This window comes from Rissa tridactyla, chromosome 7 (assembly GCF_028500815.1).
Source record: "Rissa tridactyla isolate bRisTri1 chromosome 7, bRisTri1.patW.cur.20221130, whole genome shotgun sequence".
Lineage (NCBI taxonomy): Eukaryota > Metazoa > Chordata > Aves > Charadriiformes > Laridae > Rissa > Rissa tridactyla.
This window is the reverse complement of record NC_071472.1, coordinates 36828677-36851946: the sequence shown is the minus strand read 5'-3', so window position 1 is coordinate 36851946 and position 23270 is coordinate 36828677. Positions and strand designations below refer to the sequence as shown.

Sequence of the window (23270 nt, the reverse complement as noted above, 5' to 3'; positions counted from 1 at the left end):
TCCTAGATTTTTATGCAACCTTTTCTCCCTAAGTGAAACCAGAGATCTTCATAGATAGTATCCCATAGAAATGACATTTAAAAGTGAAAAACACACGCAAACCTCATGAGTGTTTGGGATTTTAATAATGGTATTTTTAGACTTGTCTGTCACTGAACTTTGTAAGGTTTAGATTATTGTAATGGACTGTTGTTTTTAGAAGTATCCATGGCATGTTCTGTCTGCTGTTATGCGCGTGTTGCATCAGTAAGAAACAATTAGTTTATCATACTTGTGAATGTTAGAGTCACTTTGCTATTACTAACCTTGCATCCATTTGCAAATCCGTTGTCAGTATTTAAATAAATTCTGAATTATAATTAAATAATTTAAAGGCACTGGATACACCAACGTGTGACTAATTTCAAGGGGAAGATACTGTGCTTTCAGTTGAGTTTTGAAAGACTGCGATTTCATTGGAGCTCTGCTAGTGGGAAAAAGTGCAGACCTGCAAAAAAATACTTCAGATTCCTAGGGAAGATATTCCTGATCATAAATTGAATGCTCTTGGAGAAATTTCAGGTTCTTCTGGAATTAAATGCTCTTTTCAAATATTGGTTCTTGAAAGGATTCCTGTGTGATAGTAACACTAATCCAAACAGCAAAGGGATGACAAAACCAAAATATATTAAATGTTCAACTTTCTCATAATGAACATGAGCTAATCTTCCTAGCTTAAATTTACAGATATTAATATAGCAAAAATAGTTGCCTAATGTAATGATTTTGAGCTGGTAGCCTGCTGGAAGAGCTTTTTGTTTTGGTTTGGTTTTGTTCCTTGAAAGGAAAGCTTCTATTACCTAGCCTAATTTATTATAATGGTTTGTTGTTTTTTGATGTGCAAGCTGGTTGGTCAAATCAAAGTCTAAGTAGTGGTGAATTTATTTTTTACTGTGCTTGTGAGTTTTGCGGTCTCTTACGTCTGGAAAGGATAAGCGTGGGGAACTGCAGTACAGTTATCTCCTGATCCACCTTTCTTCAATTTCAGAATTTGACTTGAAGAGATCGTTGTAGGGCCTATACTTATTTTCTGTCCTTGTGTTGCTTTGCTCCCAGGTCTTTGATGCCTTTGAGGTCGTTATCCTAAGTTTGAGGGTCCCTCATTTTAATCTTGTAGCCCCATCCTAATCCCCACCTCTCTTCCCATTAAGCCTAGAAACTCAAGTCTCCCACCAATTTCTGCTGTGGTTGTCAAGTGCTTAGAAAATTACATTTCAAGAGGAGATTGATGAACCTTTTGAAGGCCGTTATGAGGCTTCAGACGATAATTTGTTTTGATAATTAAAAAACCCTGGATATATATGTGGCTGCATTATCAAATTATGAAATCATGGCTATCCTTTGGTATAGTAGGGAATACTGGAAATAAAGCAGTTAGCCTTGGGGGAGAAAAGACAACTTGAAAGAAGAGACTTGCAAATGCTAGCACTTAATTGCCACAGTAACTTTGACTATATAAATTATTCTCTGTCCTAAACATGAAAGATGTTTTATTGCGAAATATTAAAGGTGCTGTTGGGAGAACTTCACAGGATTGGTCATAAAACACATTTTTATTGATACTACCATGTACCACTAGTTACTCTAGACAAATGGTCTTCCCTGCTCTGATATTGCATGTATTGCTCAGGAAGGTCACTTACAAAAAGAAGTTGTCTTTGTCCTCAGTGACTGGCATTGCAGGTCTGTTCCTGTGTGGTACCTTAACCATGTTATGTTTTATTTGTTTGCAGGGTAGCCACAGTTCCTTGAGAGCGCATCAGATATTGGATGCTTGTGGTAAACCATGGCAGCTGATGATAAGGTTGCCATTTTAACCGATGATGAAGAGGAACAGAAGAGAAAGTATGTGCTTGCTGATCCTTTCAATGGCATTTCCAAGGATCAAGACTTGCCACCCCAAAATGAATCCCCTTCGACGGAGACAACCACTGTCCCAGATGAAGAGCTAGATTGGTTAGAAAAGCACTGCGTCAAAATAAACAATGATCTTCTGATCTCAAAGGTCTTTTATTTTTTCTTCTATTCTGCATATGGCTCGCTCTACCCCTTGCTGCCTGTGTATTACAAGCAGCTGGGTATGTCACCCAGTCAGAGTGGACTTCTAGTGGGCATCAGGTACTTTATTGAGTTTTGCAGTGCTCCCTTCTGGGGAGTGGTGGCAGACCGCTTCAAGAAAGGGAAGATCGTCCTCCTCTTTTCGCTTTTATGCTGGGTTTTATTTAACCTGGGGATTGGATTTGTTAGACCAGCCACCTTAAGATGCGTACCAAAGGGCCTTCCGCCAGCACATCCCACCAATGCAAGCAGCCTTTTAACAACAGTTTCGCAAAATGCCTCAATGTCTCCTCCGCTAACCACAGTGAGTACCGCATCCCCGAAAGTTCGTGTGAAGAGAGACCTGCTCACTTCCAGTCCAGTGACTTTGGAAACAACAGGGACAGCCAATCCTGAAATAACATTCCTGTTACCTACACAGAGCAGTGATGTGGAGTTTGTCTTGGAAAACAGTACCCATTTTATTTTGAAAAACACCACTGCTAGCCCAGTCTCACCAGGGAATGCAACTCCGAGTACCACCCCAGCTGCCATCACCACAAAGCCTACGCCTTCTGACCAAGCTGTGCTCGTTTATGATCAACAAGAGGTAGAAGCCATCTTTCTACTCATTCTGCTGGTTGTCATAATAGGAGAATTTTTCAGTGCTTCCTCTGTTACTATTGTGGACACCGTAACTCTGCAGTACCTTGGCAAACACAGGGACCGGTATGGATTGCAGCGCATGTGGGGGTCTCTGGGCTGGGGGCTGGCCATGCTCTCCGTGGGAATTGGCATTGACTATACCCATACAGAAGTCAGCATTGAAGGTCAAGGATGTAAAGCGCCTGAGTACAAGAACTACAGGATAGTTTTCATCGTTTTTGGTGTTCTGATGACAATGGCATTAATTGTGGCCACCCAGTTTCGATTTCATTATGCACACTTCAAGCAAGATGAAAATAAGAGAAAAGAGGTAGAAATCTCACAGGTGGACAGAAGCGCCTCCAATGAATCCTCCGATAACACTCCTACCAGTATGAGCCAGTCGCAGTCTTTCAGTTTTTGGGACTTAATAAAACTGCTGTGTAGTATCCAGTACGGCTCAGTGCTCTTCGTGGCCTGGTTCATGGGGTTTGGATATGGCTTTGTGTTCACCTTTCTTTACTGGCACTTGGAAGACCTGAATGGCACCACCACTCTCTTTGGAGTTTGTTCTGTGCTCAGTCATGTATCTGAGCTGACTGCCTACTTCTTCAGCCACAAATTGATTGAATTAGTTGGTCATATCAGGTAAGATGTTAGCCATTGTTAGAGCGCTATACAAAAAATGTTGAATTTCAGGCCTAGCCTTGTGTTACAAAGTGAAATTGAAGTTAATTCTTTTATTCTAAATTTCCGAGTCCTGCTCAGTTACATAGCTTGCCTGATGGAGTTTATTATTATTTTAGGAGTTAAAAATGCTCTCAAATGCTTCCTTTGCATTTTAGTTGTGTGTTAGTATGTGCATTATGCCTGGTACCATACCCTTTTGCAGATGGTTCCAGAAGATATCTTAGTTAGAGATCTTTATAAATCGCCACCCACTCAAGGATTGTCTGCTTCGACATATAAATACCATTAATTGTACAATATTTTTGCTGTGAGTAGCAGCGTTCTGGAAACCTCCAGCCTGCTTTTCCTTGTGGGGCAGTTCTTTGCTCCCCCCCGTAGTAGCCTGGAAAGGTGTCACTTGCAGGCTGCGAGGGGAGAAGGGTGAGATGAAGCAGCGAGGTGAGCACCTCCTGTGCACATGCCCTCGTAATCAGACTCTGGGTGTTGGCAGAATGAGGTTGCAGCCTGGTAGTGTCGCTTACCGGTTCAGTTCCTTGCGCTCTTCCTTTAGTTGCGACTGTGTGTGTTAGCTGCTGAAGTGAGATGGCTGCGCAGGGCTTCCCCCGTCGTTTTTGTCTTGTGTAAGTGAAATGCTTCCAGCATATTGATGAACACTGTTTTCCATTAAACTCACAATTGACTCAATTTTCGCATATTATAAATCCCTACAGTACTCTTTAAAAAAAGCTCAGGGGAAGAAAGACAGGGAGGAATCTGAGTTAATGAAGTCTTAAAGTTTTGGGGTTTTTTATATTTACTCGGGTACCCTGTGCACCTGAGCTCAGAGCTCTGTGTGCTGTTAGCATCATGTCTTTTCCAAATGCCTTGTTTATAATCATACAGTCATTGAGATGTTAAGTTTTTTAAGCTGTCTGCACTGGGTTTTTTGTGCATTCTTTTCTGTGGTTTTGCTCTTTTTTTCTTTTTTTTTTTTCTTTTATTGGGATGAATTTTTTTGATTCATTTGACCTCTACTAAAAATGTTTGAGATGCTTAGCATGGTAATTTGAGAGATTGCTTAAAAGATGTTTTATTTCATCCTTTAAACAGAGGAGGATCTCTTTACTTTGAGTCAGTCTTTTAATCTCTGAATTTGACAATAATTGGTATGAGAAAACATGATTGCATGCAAAGACTGGAGGAAGGATATGATGATGGAGGAGTGGTGAGAACAGATCACAGTCTTGATAGCTAAAGCTAGCTTGGGTATGCTCTTTCAATGTATTTTGCTATAGTACAAAATTCAGGCTTAGACTTCAACTAGAGAAAGAACAAAAAATAAAAGCATGGTAGGCTTGTGAATAAGATGAAATAGAAGGAGATAGGAGCATTGGCCAGTAAAAAGAAAGATGATGTGCAGGATTAGCTCCTCTTTTTTTTTTTTTTCTTTGCACTTTTAAGCCTATGAAGCCAAGATTGGATCAAGATTAAGTTGTTTAAACACTAGCTCCTATTTGCAATAAAACAGCATTCTTTATACCTGCACCTGGGAAATGCACATTAGTCATATTTTAATGTTATCCAATGCTTACTTGAATTTAGTCATCACAGTTTTATGAGATGTTTCGTCCTGGTTGTCCGTCTGTCTTGTATTTTTTGAACTTTGTATAATGCATGGTTTGTTCAAGAGGAGGCAAACTTTTTTTTTATTGAGAGAGGAAGGTATAGGAGTTCATAGCTCATGTTTTTTGATAGTTCTGTGTATGTCTGCTGCCTTATAGTACAGATATTCATTCTCCCAATAACAAGAACGAATATCCTCCAACTAGATATCCTTCTTGGAACTGTCTTAGCCAGAAGCATTTGGGATTAATTTTTTTTACTATTATTTTTTTTTAATAGCTTAAAATTCCTTGTTTACCATTTTGGCATAAAAGCAGTTACATGTTTATGGGAATTCTGGTGTAAGGTCTTGTATGAAATAAGATAGAAGTACCTCTTAATCCACAGCTAGTTGTGAATATTTCACAGGGTATTTCACAGTTAGAGGGAAGGAGGCTTGACATCTCTTTGGTAAGGTGCCTTCAGTGCTGAGGTTGTCTCACCTTACACTGAATTCTGTCACTAATAACATTAGTTTAAAAAAAAAAAAAAAAGAAAAGGGTATTTGCATTTTCTTCTGGGATTAGACTCCTAGATGTAGATAGTCTTTCTGCAGTATTTATTTTAACGTTATCATGCAATCTTTCCTTCCGGTCCTCATTCTTTGAAGACAGGCATGATTACCAGAATTGCATGCACTGTCACAGTAGCAGGAAAAAATGCTATTGACTGTCATTTGCAGAACTACAAGAAAACAGGCTTTACACCCTTGACATACAGAAGCTCAGTTTTCCTTTTCTAGCCTTGTAAAGGTTTCTGTTTCTACCATTGTATGTGTTGGCATATAAGATCCTTACAACATTTTGAAACCTATTCTGTTTTCACAGGTTTTCTTTTTTAAACTAATACTCAAATTATTGTTGAAGCATTTTAAGCAAGACCGTACTAAACATATGCTGATTAAAATGCCTGATTTCTGACTTCATTGCCTTTACTGTTCATATGCAGGTGCACTGCGTGTTGTGCATGTGTTACACATGCTGCTAGTGTTTCTAACATTGTATTTTAGCAGGTCACTAGATGAATCTGGAGTACTGACACTGAGTGGTTCAGCTAGAAAGCTGTTCTGTGATTGTGCGGATTTATGAGGGAGGGAATATTGCAGATATTAGAGAGGTATTTTTTGCCTTGCCTCCTCCAGCCACCTTTTGAGAGATGACAGAGTAGATTTTCATTTAAAAGTAAATTAAAGAGTTAAAAAGAAATAAGTAATCAGAAAGTGTAGTAAAGACCAGAAGTTCTTTGAGAGGATATTGTGAAGGAAAAGCGTACAAAACTGGCCATCAAATATTTAGACAGCATTGTTGAATGGTATAGAATCATAGAATGGTTTGGGTTGGAAGGGACCTTAAAGATCATCGTGTTCCAACCCCCCTGCCATGGGCAGGGACACCTCCCACGAGACCAGGCTGCTCAAAGCCCCATCCAGCCTGGCCTTGAACATTTCCAGGGATGGGGCATCCACAGCTTCTCTGGGCAACCTGTTCCGGTGTCTCACCACCCTCACAGTAAGGAATTTCTTTCCAATATCTAATCTAAATCTCCCCTCTGTCATTTTAAAACGGTTACCCCTTGTCCTATCCTTACACTCCCTGACAAAGAGTCCCTCCCCATCTTTCCTGTAGGCCCCCTTTAGGGACTGGAAGCACTCCTAACTGCCATTGAGTTTAGGAAGATGATGTCAATCTCTGAAAATAACCTCCTACTTGAGGTTAAACTTGAATGTGTTTGTCTGACCACAATTCCAGCATGTGAGTTTTTATAGGAAGCAGAGACTGGTAGTCATGGCTGTAAACAGCTTAACATAAATATAGTTTCAGTGCTTTGAATGTTTAACCTGTAAATTGAACGCGGTGTGTCTGTGGATACTGCATGTTGGTTTCATAAGTAACATCTCTTTGCGTTATCCATTTGGGTCTGATAAAGAGCTTAAGTGATTTTTATAAACACGTTTTTGAAATGACTCTGTAAATACACAAAAGTTGTTGTGTGACAGACCCCTCCAAAAGCATAATTACAGAAATCTCCATAAACTCTATTTTACCTTAAACTTTGTACATATTCTAACAAATTAAAAGGTAGAACCTGACTAAATTGCTGCTCTTAAACTCTGAATCCAGATCTTTCTGCAAGCGTAACATGGCAGAAAAGCGCAGGTAGCCGAGTGTGTTAGTGGTGATGGAAAAACTATGAAGCAGGAGGAGGCCTGTTCACATCTCCAGTCTGGCTGTGGTAGGGAACAGTTGAGTTGGGGAAAAGTGTTCTCGGGGCACAGGCAAAATTTTTGCTAGACAAAAGTGAAATTAAGCTGGCAAGAACTGGTCCTAAACAGAGGGCTGGGTGCATCTGTATTGCTGATCAGGCAAAACAAGTGTATGGTGAGGTGGTTCCTTTGTAGCCGCAAGAGCCTTACTCATAGGGGAATGAAGAAAGGAGCCTGCAGAATTTGCGTGTTTGCTTACCTTTTGTGGCAAGCGTGTCCTAATACACTTCAGAAATGTGACTGTACATAAGGATTACATTAAGTGGTGGCTGTGAAAGGAACTAAGTTATTTGGAACAGAAGGCATTAATTAAAGGCGGAGGTGAAATTTATGATGTGTGGCACGAGGAACAAGTTTGTTCCTTCTTGTATAATACAAAACTTTTTCATGGCTTCCTGTGTTTTCTTCAATGAATGCTTGGGCTTGCATTGCCTAAAGGCAGCTTAAACCAGCTGTTCATGGACCTTACACGTATCTGGAAGCGACACAGCTTGGTCTGATGTGTGATGGGGGGAGGAGGAATTTCCCAGCTTGTCGAAAGTAAAATATATTGTCTTCTGTGAATCCACATTGTTGTGAAATGCACAGACCTGTCTTTATAATTTTGAATGTTTTTGGTATCACTGACATGATGAAAACTATGGTCCTGGGTCTTTAGCTGTCAACATGTATATATATTTGGAGACTTCAGATGTTAACGAGATGCTGTGTTCTTATGGCTGCATCTCATTCTAGATTTTTCAGTGGCTATGTACCATTTAATTAAATCTCGGTCTGCTTTTCTAGAATAACTAACTAAAAAAGCAGCACAAAGAATAACAAGCCCTTTCACAATGTCTGTGCTTAGACCAGGGGTCAATCAAGAAGCCATATTTGGACAATAAGTTGTCCTTGTTCCTGAAAAAATCTTCAAATGCAATAGCATCTTTTTTCAAGCTAAAAAACATGTTTTGAATCAAGTCTTTGTTTCCTAATATCCATCTGAAAATAAGAGAAAGATAGCTCGATGAATAAGCACCCCGGAGGTAAGCTAAACAAACTGAAAACTGGAAGGGAAAAGTCATCAGGTTAAATGTGCAGTGGGGAAAGCACTGCACAAATAGTCTTCCTGCTTCATTGTTTAAAAACTGTTATAAGAGCTTTTTTTCCTCTTCATTCTGAGATGCAGCATCTGCTGCTTTTCAACAGGATGGTTAAGTTTTATCCCGAGGCATGTTGTTACAAACCATATTGCTTCTGTGGGATGTGTTTTTAGAGTAGTTCTGAGCAGTTTGCAGATCCTGGGACTATACACTTACATTTATTAGGGTAAAATTAATTAATGTAATAATGTAAGGCTGCACCAGGCTTACATGAATCTCTGAATGGTTAGAAAGGAAGATTGTTTGGAAGGGATGTTGAATGTGCTTACAAATGGTCTCTGTGAAATACAGCCCTGTATAGAGTGTGGCATGGAACTACAGAGTGAGTTAAAATCTCAATGGATCAGCTGTCCCTTTGAATTTTTTTTGTCCATTAGGATTTTGAAAAGAGTCTTAACTTTAGCCTCGGTTTGAATATGTGTTTGGAGTGGGCAAGAGGAGAGTTCATGTTTGGGTGCAAGACTGTGTTTTGTGTTGAGCAAATGCTTTAGGCTGGCAAACTGTTTGTACACGCGCAAAGGAGTTCTGAACCAGTAGGGTATATTGTAACACGCCAAAAAACGAAAGTGCAAACTAACCTGATTTCTCTTTTCCTTACTTCCTTCAGAGTGCTGTATATTGGTCTTGCCTGTAATACAGCTCGATATATTTACATCTCGTATCTGGAAAACGCCTGGACTGTTCTTCCGATGGAAGTACTTCAAGGTATGACCGTGCAGTAATGCCTTTCCAGTATAATAAGATCAGGTGCTTACGTTTATCTTGTTTTCAAGTGAAGTGTAATTAAGTAAAAATCTGGTATTTCTCATATTTTTTTTTGACCACAAATATCCCAGAATGTCCAGGTTCATAAAACATTACTGTTTATCTTGGGAAACATTTGACGTCAAAAGGGTGGATTTGCATTTGATTGTGCACAGTTCTGTGTTTATTCAAACAGAACTGTGTGAGATCAACACACCCTTTAACTAAACAAAGAGACAGAAGCATGAGCTGGGTACACACCTACTGCAAATCCTGTTTGGTGGTAAATGTGAACTTCGTTAAATGCAAAAGATCGCAGTTCCTGAAAGGATGCTGTAAAAAAAAAAAAAAGAAAAAAAGAAAAAAAAAAGAAAGAACATAGTCGTGGTCATTCTGTCTCTGTTAAAATATTTTGTAGTTTTTCAGCTGTACTGTTTGATCAATAGGTTTAGACTATAGAATTTTCTTTTTTTAATAGCTAAAGAGGAATGAATTTCTTTCAATAGCTTTGTCTGTGCTACTAGAGCTTCTTTAAGATACTTGCTCTTTAACTAATTTAATTAGAAGGGCAGAGGTGTGGTTTATGAAAAGTGTTTTGAGCCCTGTTTTCAAGTGGTGCTGTCAAAGACTGCAAGACCTTCATTGCCATGTTAAAGTATAAATTGTTCTAACTTACATTTTATGACATTTTTTCGTGTCTTTGTAGTGGGTACCAATTCTCAAAACCAAGAAAAATCTAAGCTATTTTACTTTCTGTTTCGTCAGTATTTGAAGAATACTGAAGTATTTGCGTTTGTAAGCTTGCAAGAGAATGGTTAATTTAAATGCAGAAAATGTTTTCCCTGCCTTTAATAATAGTTGTACCATCTTTGTTAAAGACAGTACTCTGGCTTTATAGAATACTTCTTAGAAAATTTTCCACAGGTTATACTTAGAAGTTTTATTCTTCTATGTGCAGCGTAATTTGAATTTGCATTAACTTTTTCTACTGTATTTACAGAAATCTTTGTAAGGTAGATTTTAACTTGAGTTACAAAGTGCTATTGGTGAGCACTGTGTAGATCTCTACATATATGGAGAAAGAAATCTGTGTCCTGGCTCCTTCCCTCCCTGCTAACAAAAACAGTCTATTGTATTGAAACTGCCACAACAGCAAGCTTCTGAATTTTGTTATTAAAAAAACCCCAAACCACAACTATTGAATTGATACCGTCATCGTTCATACCAAGTGTTAAAATATGAAAATGTCACAAAGAACCTGAAGAATGCGTATGTGTCATATTTTTGCCTGCTTAAACATCTAGGGGGAACAAATGATGAATACAAAGCTTTGGATATTATCTTCTAGGTAATCCTGTTTTAGAGACACCCCAACTCAAAATATAAGAAAAAAACTTGTGTCTCAACAATACAGCCAGAAGTTTGTGCCCAGAGGCATCACAGGAGTATAGTCATGGCTGAGAAAGAAGTTTCTATTACTTTGAATCTTGTTTTTGTTCTGATGAAATTCCAATATGAATTGCCTAATATGTAGGTTTGCTTTTACAGCAGGGCTGTGAAGGACCTGTTTTGGTGGGGTTTTCTGTGTGGTATAATCTTGAGTACTCAAGATTTAAAGAAAAAACTAAGGACCTTCAAAATAATACTTCCTCATAAATTTATCTGCCAGACTTTATATCTAGCCACTGCTGAACCACGTACGCTTGGGTTAATGCTGCTATTTGCAGTTATTTATATTCATCAAATGAGAAATCTAAAAACAAAACAAACACGTACATAACCCCACCCTCCTGAAAGCCTCTGTGTGTTCTACGTGCACTTTTTAGCCTGCATCTAACATGGTTTATTAGTGTCCACAACGTCCATAGGTATGCTGTATGTGTGTCTGATTACTGCCACTACATGTTACATTCCAGTAATCTCATTCAGTGTTGCTGAATGCAAGATCAAGTTTGTCTTTTTAGAAGACCGTTTCCCCCCCCCCTTTTTAGTCTTTTCTCCTCCTCGCTCTTAGCAGTTTTAGTTTCTTCTTGATTCATTATTTCTTTTGCAGCAGTTACCAAATCCTATTTCTTTGCGGTCTGCTTTCTTTCCTTCCCTTTCCTTTTCTTTCCGTCCACTGAATCTCTTGGCAGGGAGAAGAGCTGACACCTTAATGAAATTTGGTGAGGTAGAAGCTCTTATTTTTAAATGAGTTTGTTGACAGAGGGAGGTAAGAGTTGTAGCTGCTTTGCATGTGTAAGGGTTAGAAGTATTTAAAAACAAAAAAAAAGTAGATTATGCAGAACATGTGGGTACCATGTGACTGCATCAAGTTGATGGTCTTTTAAATCCCTTGGTGAAGTCCTTGTTGTAATTGTATGGAACTCTTTTTTCCAGGAAGCTGTTAAATTTCATGTAAATTCCAGTTCCATCAGATGGAGGGGTTTTAAGGTCAACAACACTTTCAGCTGGCTTTACAAAAGAATTTATTTTTCTTTTTAATATGTTCCTGTAATACAAGAAGGATTATTCCCGTGTGCTGCGCTGAAGGGCATGGGGGGATTTCTGGAAGATGACTCTGCAGACTGCATCTATTGATTGTAATAACACCCATGCTGTGTTTCTGTTGCTGTCGGTGTAACGGGGAATGGGAGGACTCTTTAAGATCATTGCGCTCCCAGAGGAGTAAATGAGCAGATTTAAACTCGCTTCTTAATTTAGAGTTTTGAATCTGCCCACAGCGTGTGTATATGTCATAAATCTGTGAACACGCAAGCAATCTTGTTCATTTCACACTTAATGGATTAAGTTTTGATGTGCTAGTTATCTGCAAATTATTTTTCCAAAGCAATGGTTCAAATTCTCTGGTAACAGCTATGCTAGCTCACCGATTATTTTCTGAAGTGCAAAACTATATTGATAACCTGAAAATTAGCTATTTTCACTTGGCAGTAATCCAGCAAACTCCAAAACAAGTACTGTTCTAAGAAGTGATTCCTACTAGTACTCCAGCAGCACAGTTACGTCTAGAAAGCAAAAAGCTTGGGTCTTTAACTGGCAATAATTAGGGTATGTCTCTCTTCCAATAGATTTGGCTCCCCAAATCCTCAACTCTTGGTTTATATGTAAATTGTCCTGTTTGCTAAACGTTATTATTTTGAGCTGGAGTTGGTATACTTGTTGGAAATATAGTCCAGATGGTGAAATGGTGGTTAGTGGTTTTAGCAAATAATGTCACAATACGTATATTGTGAACAGCTTCTTTTGAAAAAAAGAATTGTGATTAGCAGTAATTCAGACCAGACTTCTTGTAAAAGTTGTAAAAACTGTTTCAAATAGTCAATAATAGTCAAATAGTTCAATAGTCAAATAATAAAAATCACATTAGTAATGTACACATACTAAAAAAAAAAAAAAAGAAAAGCCCATATCTTTAAAGGCAAGTGAAATAAGCTGGTTTAAAGGAATGGATTTGTTTTCAGAGGAATGGGGAACACTGTGTTCTATCTGGATCGTCTAGTAAAGAACCTGTTGGTTAAGTAGGGCCTTTTGTTTTCAAACAAATACCCTGGTATTGTGCTTCACGGTTCAAATAATTTCTGATTTGTTTTTGATTTGCCTGGCTTTAATACTTGACTTACTCTTTAATAGCTGATAAAACTGATGTTTTACATTAATTAATATCCTTTCTAAAACAAAAGCACATTATCTACCTTAGATTAGCCTGGCTTTGTTATTGGGATGGTTCTTGGTTGCTATTTCCAATGCATATGTGAGTCTACATTTTTTAAAAAAAACCCTAGATTCTCAGTGAGTTTTAAAACTCTGAGCTTTTTGGATTGAAAGTCTGAGTTTTAAAGCCTTAAACTGTAAATGGTAAGGTAAAATACACTCATCCTAGTGTAAGCCTTTTATTTTTCAACAAGGCGATGTGCTATTACCAAAGCCACCTCTGGAATGTATAAAGGTGGCCTTTACAAACCCAAAGCTTGAGAAATTTTTATTTAGATTTTGAATGAAAGTGAATGTACAGCCTTGTGGACATCTAATGTGTCTATACCTGAACTGTATCAATTCCATACAGTGCCATTTATCCTTTAACAAATAAGCAAAACCCAAGTTATTCTGTGTGTTACAAAAGCATGTATTTTCTTGTTCTCGTGAGTCTTCAGCCTAACTGCCTAAGTAATTACTGAGTGTCCAACTGTTCCTTAGTAAGTCAAGCGTAGAGGACAGAAACATGTTGACTGAATCATCAGTTGTGCCAGCATTTTTTTTTTTAAAACCAAGGCAGTAGAGCATAGGCATTGGTAAGCTGTGATGACTATTTTTAATACCGCTCAAATAAGAAAAAAATATTCCCACTCAATCTGAGGGTGGCAAAATAGTTCAGGCTTATTTAACGTGTGATGAGCTACAAAACTGTGGTGGGTTGTTTTCTTTTTCCAACTTCTCCACAACCCTGCCTTTTCCTGTCCTGTTCTTCCACACTCCACAAAAAAACCCAAACCACCAGGCAGGTGCTCAAAGACGAGGAGGGCTCCCCTTGGCACGGGGTTCTGCGTCCTGATGGTCATTCACTGTCTTTTCCCCTTAGCTGTCCTCCTTCTCCAGTAGGAAAAAATGTTCATAACCCTGCATCTACAAGGCATGTGCCAGCAAGAGACTTCCCAAATCTCTGCTGGAGGGCTGGGGCGGTTGTTGATAGCAGTGAGGGCCTCTGCTGTGCCGGGTCCCCGGCGTGGGTGACGCGCGAGGCGGCAGCAGCGTGCAGCAGTGCCTACGCAGCGTGCAGTTGCAGCGGGAGGCAGGGCACGCTGACTCTGCCTCTGAACAGCAGGCGTGAAAATCAGCATCTTTGGCCTACCCTGAGGAGCATGCGCGTTTTTCACCTCCGGACCATTCAGTGCTAAATGCAGAGCGTGTTGGTGTTGAGTTCAGAAAGAGTTTGCGTGGAGGCGGTTGATTTTGGGGTGGAGTGAGAAGGGCAGCAGGGGATTAATTCTTGCCTCTGAAATGACACGGATATCTCTGATACTGTTTGGATTTTATCACCTTTGTAAGGAGACTGTCCTTGTAAGGAGACTGCTGAGAGGCATCGATGCTTTAATTGCCTGCAGCTTATGAAATCAGGACCATATTTCAAAGGCCCTCAAAGGGACAAGGAGTCTGGCAGAGAGACTTTCAATGCGCTTTTTTTTTAAGTCTTCCTAGGGACTGTGTCTCAAGAAGAGACGTGAGGTCATCTTAGAGGGAGAAAGAGCTATTGACAGACTCTGCAGGAGGAGTCACCATGTCTCCCTGTGGCTTGGCTGCCAGTCCCACGTTACCGAAAGCTGATTTGTACTCCACAGACATTTGTCAGTGAGGGGATTTTGTTGGTTTTCTCTAATGCATGCTCCAACAGATGAGTGCAGTTGCTCTGATGTTGTGTCAGTACCCTCTGGAGCCTGTCTTCTTCACGGTGTTTCATCTCTCTAGGTGTCACACATGCGGCTATATGGGCAGCCTGTATTTCATACCTTAGCGCGGCAGTGCCTCCAGAGCTGAGAACGTCAGCCCAGGGAATCCTGCAAGGTCTCCACTTGGGTCTGGGCAGAGGATGCGGGGCTATGGTTGGAGGGGTTTTGGTCAATTACTTCGGTAAGCAAAAATTGTATTGAAGACTTCGATTTTATTTATTGAAGTTCTGTTTTTTCTGAACTACCGGCTTTAAAGTTATTTATGCTTAAGGTATTGTTCTGTTTTAAAGAGTAATACACTTGTATAAATCATAGAATCATAGAACTGCTTAGGCTGGGAGGGACCTCAGGAGATGTCTAGTCCAGGCCCCTGATCAAAGCAAGGTCAGCACTGAATTCAGAGGAGGTCGCTTACGGCTTTGTCCTTTTAGCATTACAGATTGATTAAATATGTTATGCCTAGATATTTTTAGTAGTAAGTGAGCAAATCTCCAACCTGATTCGTAAGTAAAATGAATGAATCCTTTGTGACAGTATAGGTTGATGCTGTGCAGCCTCTTGAACAAATGAGAATCTAATTACTTGGTTAATGTTGAAGTTTTGGGGGAGGAAAATGTAATGAAACAAGCTAATAAGAGTCTACATGGGACAATACATACCGAAGGAGCACATAATGCTGACTCATTTTATTAAGTCAGTGGATTCTCAATTTAAAAAAAAAAAAAAAAATCTCATTACAGGTCCTGCTGCCACATTCAGAGGAATAGGGATGGCTTGTTTAGTGATTCTTCTTCTATTTGCACTGATCCAGTGGCTGTTGGTTCCCAATGAAGAAGAAGGTAAATATTCTTGTCACTGAGACACTACAAAATTAGAGACAGTGAAAAAAGGTATCTCTGAAGCTGCTCCCTGCATCTTTAATTTTTTAAGTTTAGTGTCTTTTCTCAGATTTTGACAAAACAGTTTGGTTTTAAGTGAGAATTTTTTTTCCTGAGCAATGGTAGAAATTGAAGTGGTGTGCTGCTGCTGTAAGAAGGGCAGCATTGCGTTCTTGGGTGTCGCTAGGAGGAAAGCATAACTTGCTTTGCTACCTGTATGTCCTCTCGGCTCTGAGAATCCCCCAGGTTAGTCTTAACAGCGGTAGTGAGTCATTTCAGTTGCGGCAGTTCTTTAAGGTCACCTTGACCGCTACACTCTCTCGTATTCTACCAGTGCGAGCCACCTCTGCCAGAAATTGTAGAGGTGGCTTCAGAGGACAGAAACTTTTATAGCTGCTACAGTTCTGTTCTGGCACCTGAGAAATCTTCCCGCAGGTGGAATTTGAGCTTTTTCATCTCCACCTTTATCAATATAAAAGCTAACAAGAAATGGAATATGTGGTACAAAGTTAAGGATTTAGCATAAATCTAATTCTTGCAAAGGCAATAAAACCGTGGCAAATTCTGAAGTCATGAATTTTTGAACTTCTTTTTAGCCAAATGTTACTTTCCAGTATGAGCTTTGAGTATGAAAGGAAAGTCTTCTTTAGCTGGAACATTAAATGAATGGTCCTTGACTAGTTATCAACTTGCCTGTACTGAAGGGGTCAAATATTTATTTTGCTAGAATTCTCTTCACTTCTGTTCAGATGATAACGGCAAGAAATGGAAAGGTGAAAGGGATATTTGCTGCTTTGTTTCCCATCAGCTTTCGGTTAATTACATGTGAACCTACAAAATAATAGTTTGTTAGTGGCCTTATACTGTTTAGTTTGTTTCAGTCTTTGGTTTCTATTTAATACACACTACCCTTATTAACAGTGTGTATATTAATCTTAAGCATGGCAGTAATTAGGTTGCTTTCAACATGACCAGTTGCATGAGTAAAACTAATCATGTGGTCAGGTGTGTGCAGGATTAGCCTCTTCATTTCTTCACTACTAGAGAGCATCCAGCCATTGCTTAAAATATCTAGTACTATCTAAGAGTCTGTAAACAAAATATGATTTTATAATTTTGAAAAAATAGATCTTTTTAATCAGTAAAATATTTCTACTCAGAAAAAATATTTTCTTAAAATTTACAGAGTGTGTTATTTACAGACTTGTAGAGAACATACAGTTATTACTTAAAATACCCAAGGGTTTATAACAATCTGTTTAATGACTTTTCCTATATTTAATACTCTGGCTCTTCAAGATTGTAGGGCACATTGTGTTGGGTCACAACAGTCATTTTATGGGTGACATTTCGAGTCAGTAAAAACTATTTAAGATTATTGGAAGACCTTAGATGTAAAGGTTAGTTGGGAGGATTTCTTCCTTTACCTGAAACTCAGCGACAGATATTTTGTCTCCTCCAGTGTGTCACCCCACCCTTGTTCTTTTCTCACTAACTGCGTCACTCCATAGTAACCATGGAGTGATGGTTTGTTTCTTAAATAAAAAAGCGGTGAAGATGTAGAACAGCTTCTTTAAGTGAAATCAGTAGGTTTAGAAATTTTAAGATCAGAAACGGCAGTTCTGATGATGTAGGCCATGTGACTTCACCGGGTGGTTCCTGCTTGAAGCCAGTGTTTAGTTATGAGTACAAGTGAGTTGTAAGATGCGGACTTTATGCAGAGAAAGAAGTTTGCCACAAGTCTAAAAGACTTATTTTCAATTTGCATATAACATGAAAATGACTTCTTCCATGTAACATGAAAAATACGTATTTCTAATAGCTAGCTGGGAAGAAACGGAGCGCTTCATACTCGTTAGTCCCTCCTGTTCACGCAGACATCTAAAATACCTCCCTGCAGTTGCAGAACAGCCTTGATTGTAAGGCAACGTCCACGTTGCGTTTCCCTAACTCGATTGTGGCGTGTCTCGCTCCTGGGTGTTTGTGCCAGTGTTCTGCTGCTAGTACAGTGATAACCGTATTATGAAAGCAAGAAACACTTAGTGTTCATTGTCTTGCTTCACTTTTTTTTTTTTTAAGCTCGTTGGCTTTGCCAGTGATTATTTTGTTTTAAACTTCAGAAAAGACAATGCTGGCGGAAAGGATCCCAGTGCCTTCCAGTCCTGTTCCCATCGCGACTATTGACCTTGTGCAACAGCAGTCGGAAGATATCATGCCTCGGACTGAGCCCAGGCTGCCTCTAAAGAAAACTAAACACCAAGAAGAGCAAGAGGATGTGAACAAGCCTGCCTGGGGCATCAGCTCTTCTCCTTGGGTCACCTTAGCTTATGCTGTCTACCAGATAAAAGAGATGGTTAAACTATCCAAAACCAATCCAACTCCTGAGAATCAGCCTTTGCAGGTAATCTTCTAACATACAGGGAGTACTTATGTATTTGTTGGATGCTTAAAAACCTTTATAGCTATGTAAATCTGTTAGTACCTGGCAGGTGTTCTCTGTCAGCTTGTAATAAATTCGGAGTTGTGAAACAGTAGTTGAAATAGTGCAGGAAATAGAGTTGCTTTCTATGTGTAGTATAGCCAGAATAACTGTTTTTGTAAGTATTATCTTCCTGAAGATGGGAGGGGAAGGAGAGACCTAGAAAGAGGCTCTGTTTTAGAGGCTTGGATATACTGAATTCCCTTTAAGTATGCATTTGTTTTTGTATTAGTTGGAATCTGTGGGTTATGCTTTTTGCAAAATTTACAAGGTGATAATTGAACATGAAGATGCCCAGCTGCTTAACAGAGTGTAAAATGATTTTTATTTGGTTTTGCTTCTTTGGATGATGCTGTCAAATGTCTACATTGTTGTGGAAATAGGTGTTCCAGACAACTACTGATGGGATACAGAGCCTTCTGTTCAAATAAAGTTAATCTCTTTTTTTATCTAGAGTTACACCAGATAGGAGCCATTCCGTGACTTAAAATGTCTGGGTGCTGGTGCTTACTTTACACCATTTCCCTTCTGTCCAGTCTCCCCTCAAAATACCTTGTAGGAGCTTCATCAATGATGAGATGGGTTTGCATCTTGAACTATCATCTGAAGCATACTGCTTAAGCAAAATAGGGGAATGCGGCCAATGCAAGTTTTAGAACAGCAAGGTTAATGTTAAAACCACTATGTTTACCTGTCTGGAAGGAACGGGTGAGGTTCCTTCTTATGCACCCAGTAGGCGTAAACACAGAAATGCTTTTTCCACAACTGCTGTCTTTAGAAATGCGTAATTTGGGATATGAGTGTGAATCAGCGGAGCAGAGTGTGGAGGAATTTCATGTTTGTTTTTGAACTTCCTTGAGTCAAAGAACGTGTTTTTTATAGTGGTACTGAAGATATCACTGGGTCTCTGACATCAAAATAATTCGTCCACACCAACTGCTGTTTCCCAATGGTAAATGTCCTCTGGGTCTTGGTTGGTATAAGCTGTCCCCCTTTTTTCAAAAGAGAAATCACAGAAAAGCAGTGGCACAGAATTTACACAATGACCACGTCAAGAAAAGAATGTTTTGCAGTTGTGTGGTGTCTGAGAGGGACATGTCCAACACTGCTGGACACGACCCAGCTGCTTCACAAAGAATTGTGAAGAGGCCAGAAAGGCTTTCATGCCTGGTGGTGTTTCTGTGGCACGTGATCTCTTCGTTATTCTTTCCTTCCTGTAGAAATACAGTGCTGATATAAAAGTGGTTCTTGTTGGTGTGCCAAAATTCAACGGACTCCACTGTATTATTTTCTTCATCATCTGTGTTCTCCAAAATCTCTTATCCCTGTTTCAGTGCCCCAAAAGGACAAACCTTCTCCAAAACATTTCAAGTTTTGTGGTCAGTCATTTATTTGAGGCTGGTGGTATTAAAATACTGAAACTAGGAAAAGGCTACCCAGCTCTCTTATTAAATTTGTTAAATAGCCTCCTTCAAATGAAAATAGATCATTTGGAAGGAGGGTCAGTGCACAGAAAATGGAATTAGTGACAAAAATTATTCCCCTTTATTTCATTAAGATTTTGGCTCGATTTTGCTACTGCTTGCTTATATTCCTTCAAGCGAAGGGACGTACTTGCCATGTTCTCTATTCTTCAGTGCAAAACAAATAATCATAGATAGAGTATCATTTGCTAGTGTGAAATGTATTGGTGTGAAAGCTTGCTGTTTCAGCCCTGGGGAATGTAACTGCTGTTTCAGTGTGCTCTGGTGTTCCTTAGTGAGGCCCGTTGGAGTAGGCTGGATGGAATTGTACATCAGTACTGCCAACGTTCTGCCGTTCAGAGAGTCTGAGCAGTATCTCGGGGAGGGAGGAAACTATGGAGGAAAGCGATACTTAAGGAGCATGAAAACATTTTACAGAATTGTTTGATCAAAATAATGATCTTTTCTAAACACTTTCAAGTCCAGTTAATTGTTTTTTTTTCCCCTTGAAACACAACAAGTTTGTTTTTTGCATGCTTCTTGGGAAAGCGCAGTTAGGAAAAGAGATGGAAGGTAAGCTACTGTCTGCTTGCTATTAGTGTCATCTGGATTTAAATGTACTACTTTTGCTTGGCTTCTTTAAGTTTGATTTGCTACGTTGCGGGCATTCAAAGTAAGCACTTTGTGAATTTCCAGAAGTGCCTGAATGTATCTGGGGCTGTACCTCTGGGGATAGTGTCACGAGTGTTTATACTTACTTTTTGCATGCAATCCTTTCCCTTGTCTTTAGAAAATCAATGAGAATTGCAGTGCTTCATCAGCCAGCTCCGCAAGACAACCCCAAAATCCAACCGATTCTGGGCAGCCCAGCAATTGTTCAGCACCAACACCTGCAGCAACATCAGATTCCCAAGTTGATGGCGACCGCGTTGTGTCGGATCATGATGCTCAGCCTGCTGCTGCAGGGCCCTGAGATGCGCTCACCTTATCAAATCCAGTGCATGGAATTCTGCTTCTCACCTGGGAAACGCTGGAGTAGGAGCTCAAAAGTAGGACTTCCTTCATCTTAACGATCATAATGTGATGCAGTGCAAGCTTTTAACTATATAAAGAATATTCATATGACTACACAGAGCAACGTGAGCAGGGAAGCCAAAAGTTTGGAATTCTTGAGGGAAGTGATATGGACGGATCTAACGGTAGGAAGAATTCTTGGCTGCTTTGCTAAAGCTGAGTCAAGTGCTATGAGATTTCTTTGCAATCTGTAGAAAAAGGGAGTTCACTCTTCGCTTGTTGAGGCACAGAGTGTCTGGTTTGATTGGGTAATTTTCTTTGAATTTGTTCCCAAGACAAAATGGAAAGACTTTTTAGGAGAGAAACTGAGTTTCCCTGCGTCATCTATTAGAAAATATCAGATCCAATAAATATAGGAACAGCATGAAACTGTCTCTGTAAAGACTTCTCAGAAACAGAGTAGCTTTGGCAAGCGTATCTTCATATTATGGTGATGGGTTAAGTAAAACACACACATATTCAAAGGATATGTTTTTGAAGCTGATGTTACCTTGTTTGAGATGAAGGTTTAGTTCTGCAAAGCAAAGGTTTTGAACTGGTGTTTTAGTGAAACAAAAAAGCTGGAGGAAGGCTTCTGAAGAAGTTAACCTCTGCACTTGCAGCCCTTCAGTTGGGCATAGGTTGTGTGCGTTCGGGTAATTTTAGGTTTGATGTTGTATTGAGACAAGACTCTTTGATCGAGAATGCACAACCTGAGACTGATCAAGGGTTTCAGTGGACACACTGTCTTTTTGGTTTTTTATTTCATCATCTATACAATGGTTTATTTAATGCAGTGTAGTTACTGTGGTTATTTATTAAGAAAACAGTAAGCTTTAAGTGCCTAGGGAAGGTGGGGGTAGGGAGGAATCATCTAAAAATCTTCATGATGAGGATTGTAGGGGCAAAGTTGTTGATGCAGAAATCAAGTAGAGTGAGAGATTCTCAGGAGGAAGGAAACGTAAATAAATTGCAGCATATTTAGGAAATTACTTTGTCCAATGTCAAGACACTGGAAGCCTTTGGATTATGTTCTGTTGTGCTTTTCAATATTACCTGCAGCCAGCTCACTTGCTGGTGCATAGTGAAAATTGCTGCTGGAGGGATATCCCAGGGCTCGAGGAGGAGTCTGGGAGGTTTAGTCAGGAGAGTGTTTTGGCCCATTTGCTTTTATTAACAGCTTGTTCCTGTGAGATTCTGAGCACTCGGCTTCTATGGGAGCGAGTATTGCTCAGCCCTCGTTGAAATCAGATATAGGTGGTGTGTCGGGCCTTCCGTAGGGAAGGTGCGTGCCGTGCGACTGTACGGTGGTGCAGAGACAAGATTATCAGGAGCACAGGGTTAGGGGGGAGAGGAAGGGAAGATGGCAGCAGCTAAGCAGGAAAAGGGGGTGCGGAGTTTTACCCTCCTGACTGAAGGGGTGTCTCGTGGCTGGGTTTTAGCTGCGCTTTTAGAACAACCCATGTTCTGGTGGTGCCTGGGACCAACACCGTAGACAATAAAAAGAAACATCAATGACTAGCCACTAGTTACTTTTTTTGCACTTGAACTTAAATGTACTGTACTCACATAAACCCTCATGACTTGTCCAAGTGTCCTTTAAAATCAGAAATGTATTTATTGTATGTTTGTATAACTCGGGGGAGATGTAAAGACTGAACAGGCGACGGAACAGAAGGATGCTAAAAGTCATCTTGAGGCAAACCAGCCATTTGTTGAGTTCACGCTGTATGGTGTTACCTCAGCTGCTACTGCATAGCACCTGGATTGTGAGGTGAAGAGCTTGTACACCGTGTTTACACTTCAGAATCGTGTATTTGAAATGCCTGCTCTTTTTGGAATTGTATAGTCATTCTATGTTGCAAAATGAACCTGTACACCTGGGTTTTGATATTTGTGAAACTGTAAAAAATGTGGTGAGAAATATAAAATATCCATAATGTATTTAATAGTATCAATTGGAACTTTTATTACATTTACTCATATTACGGTGCCAGCAGTGAACATCATCACTTGAACTGAAAATAATTCAATAACGGCCTTTTTCTAGGTTCACTGCCTGGAGGAAAGTGGACCCAGAGCCTGGGAACTACAGTTGCGCAGCGTTGAAATCTGTTTCGTGGTAAAATCTGACTGTAGGCATAAATTTCCCTATGCGGGGTGAGGAGGATGTGAGGGATGCACACCAGTGTGCATCATAAACCGGCTGGTACGGAAGCGTGCGCGGCACCGTGAGCGAAAGTCAAAATTGGATTACGTTAGTCACCTAGCGGTTTGGAGATAGAGGCTGCCAAGCGCTGGTCATGTCAGCACGTATCAAAATACTTCCAGTTTCTGATTATATTTGCACTATCGCACCTGGCCCGTACAGTGGCACATCTATCTGGAATTGACTTTTATCTGAGGTGTAGCACAGTGCAATTTTTACTATTTCAGTTGCTTCACTTGTATGAATACAAAAGCGATGACAGGGAGAGATCTTAGTTTTGTTTTGTTGTTTGCCTGCGTGTACCTGCCAGACCTCGCTTGTCGCCCAGCGGATCTGGATTTTGGTGGTTTGGATCTGTCATGGGTGGAGAACGGGAATGGCCCGTTCCTTCAGGGAGATGGATTCAAGGTAGAGGGGATGCTCTGTTTTGGAGCAACGACAGTTATCGCGCAGTGACCGTTTCTTAAATCTGCAACAAGGGAGAAAACTTCCGGACGTAAACACACCCATTTGCTTGGCTCCTCCTTCTCCTATGTCCTGCTG

The 23270-nt window shown here is 39.9% G+C and overlaps 1 protein-coding gene across 2 annotated transcripts in view; it reads left to right on the top strand.

Annotated features, from left to right (window-relative positions):
• The window catches only part of MFSD6 (major facilitator superfamily domain containing 6), a 30707-nt gene extending 7437 nt beyond the window's left edge, over positions 1–23270 (top strand). For both annotated transcript variants that reach the window (XM_054210304.1, XM_054210305.1), the window contains 6 exons: positions 1773–3369; positions 9065–9162; positions 14665–14826; positions 15386–15484; positions 17644–17924; positions 20256–23270. In XM_054210304.1, the coding sequence (XP_054066279.1) occupies positions 1826–3369; positions 9065–9162; positions 14665–14826; positions 15386–15484; positions 17644–17924; positions 20256–20438 (2367 nt within the window). In that variant the 5' untranslated portion in view covers positions 1773–1825 and the 3' untranslated portion in view covers positions 20439–23270. The remainder of the gene's footprint in view (positions 1–1772; positions 3370–9064; positions 9163–14664; positions 14827–15385; positions 15485–17643; positions 17925–20255) is intronic.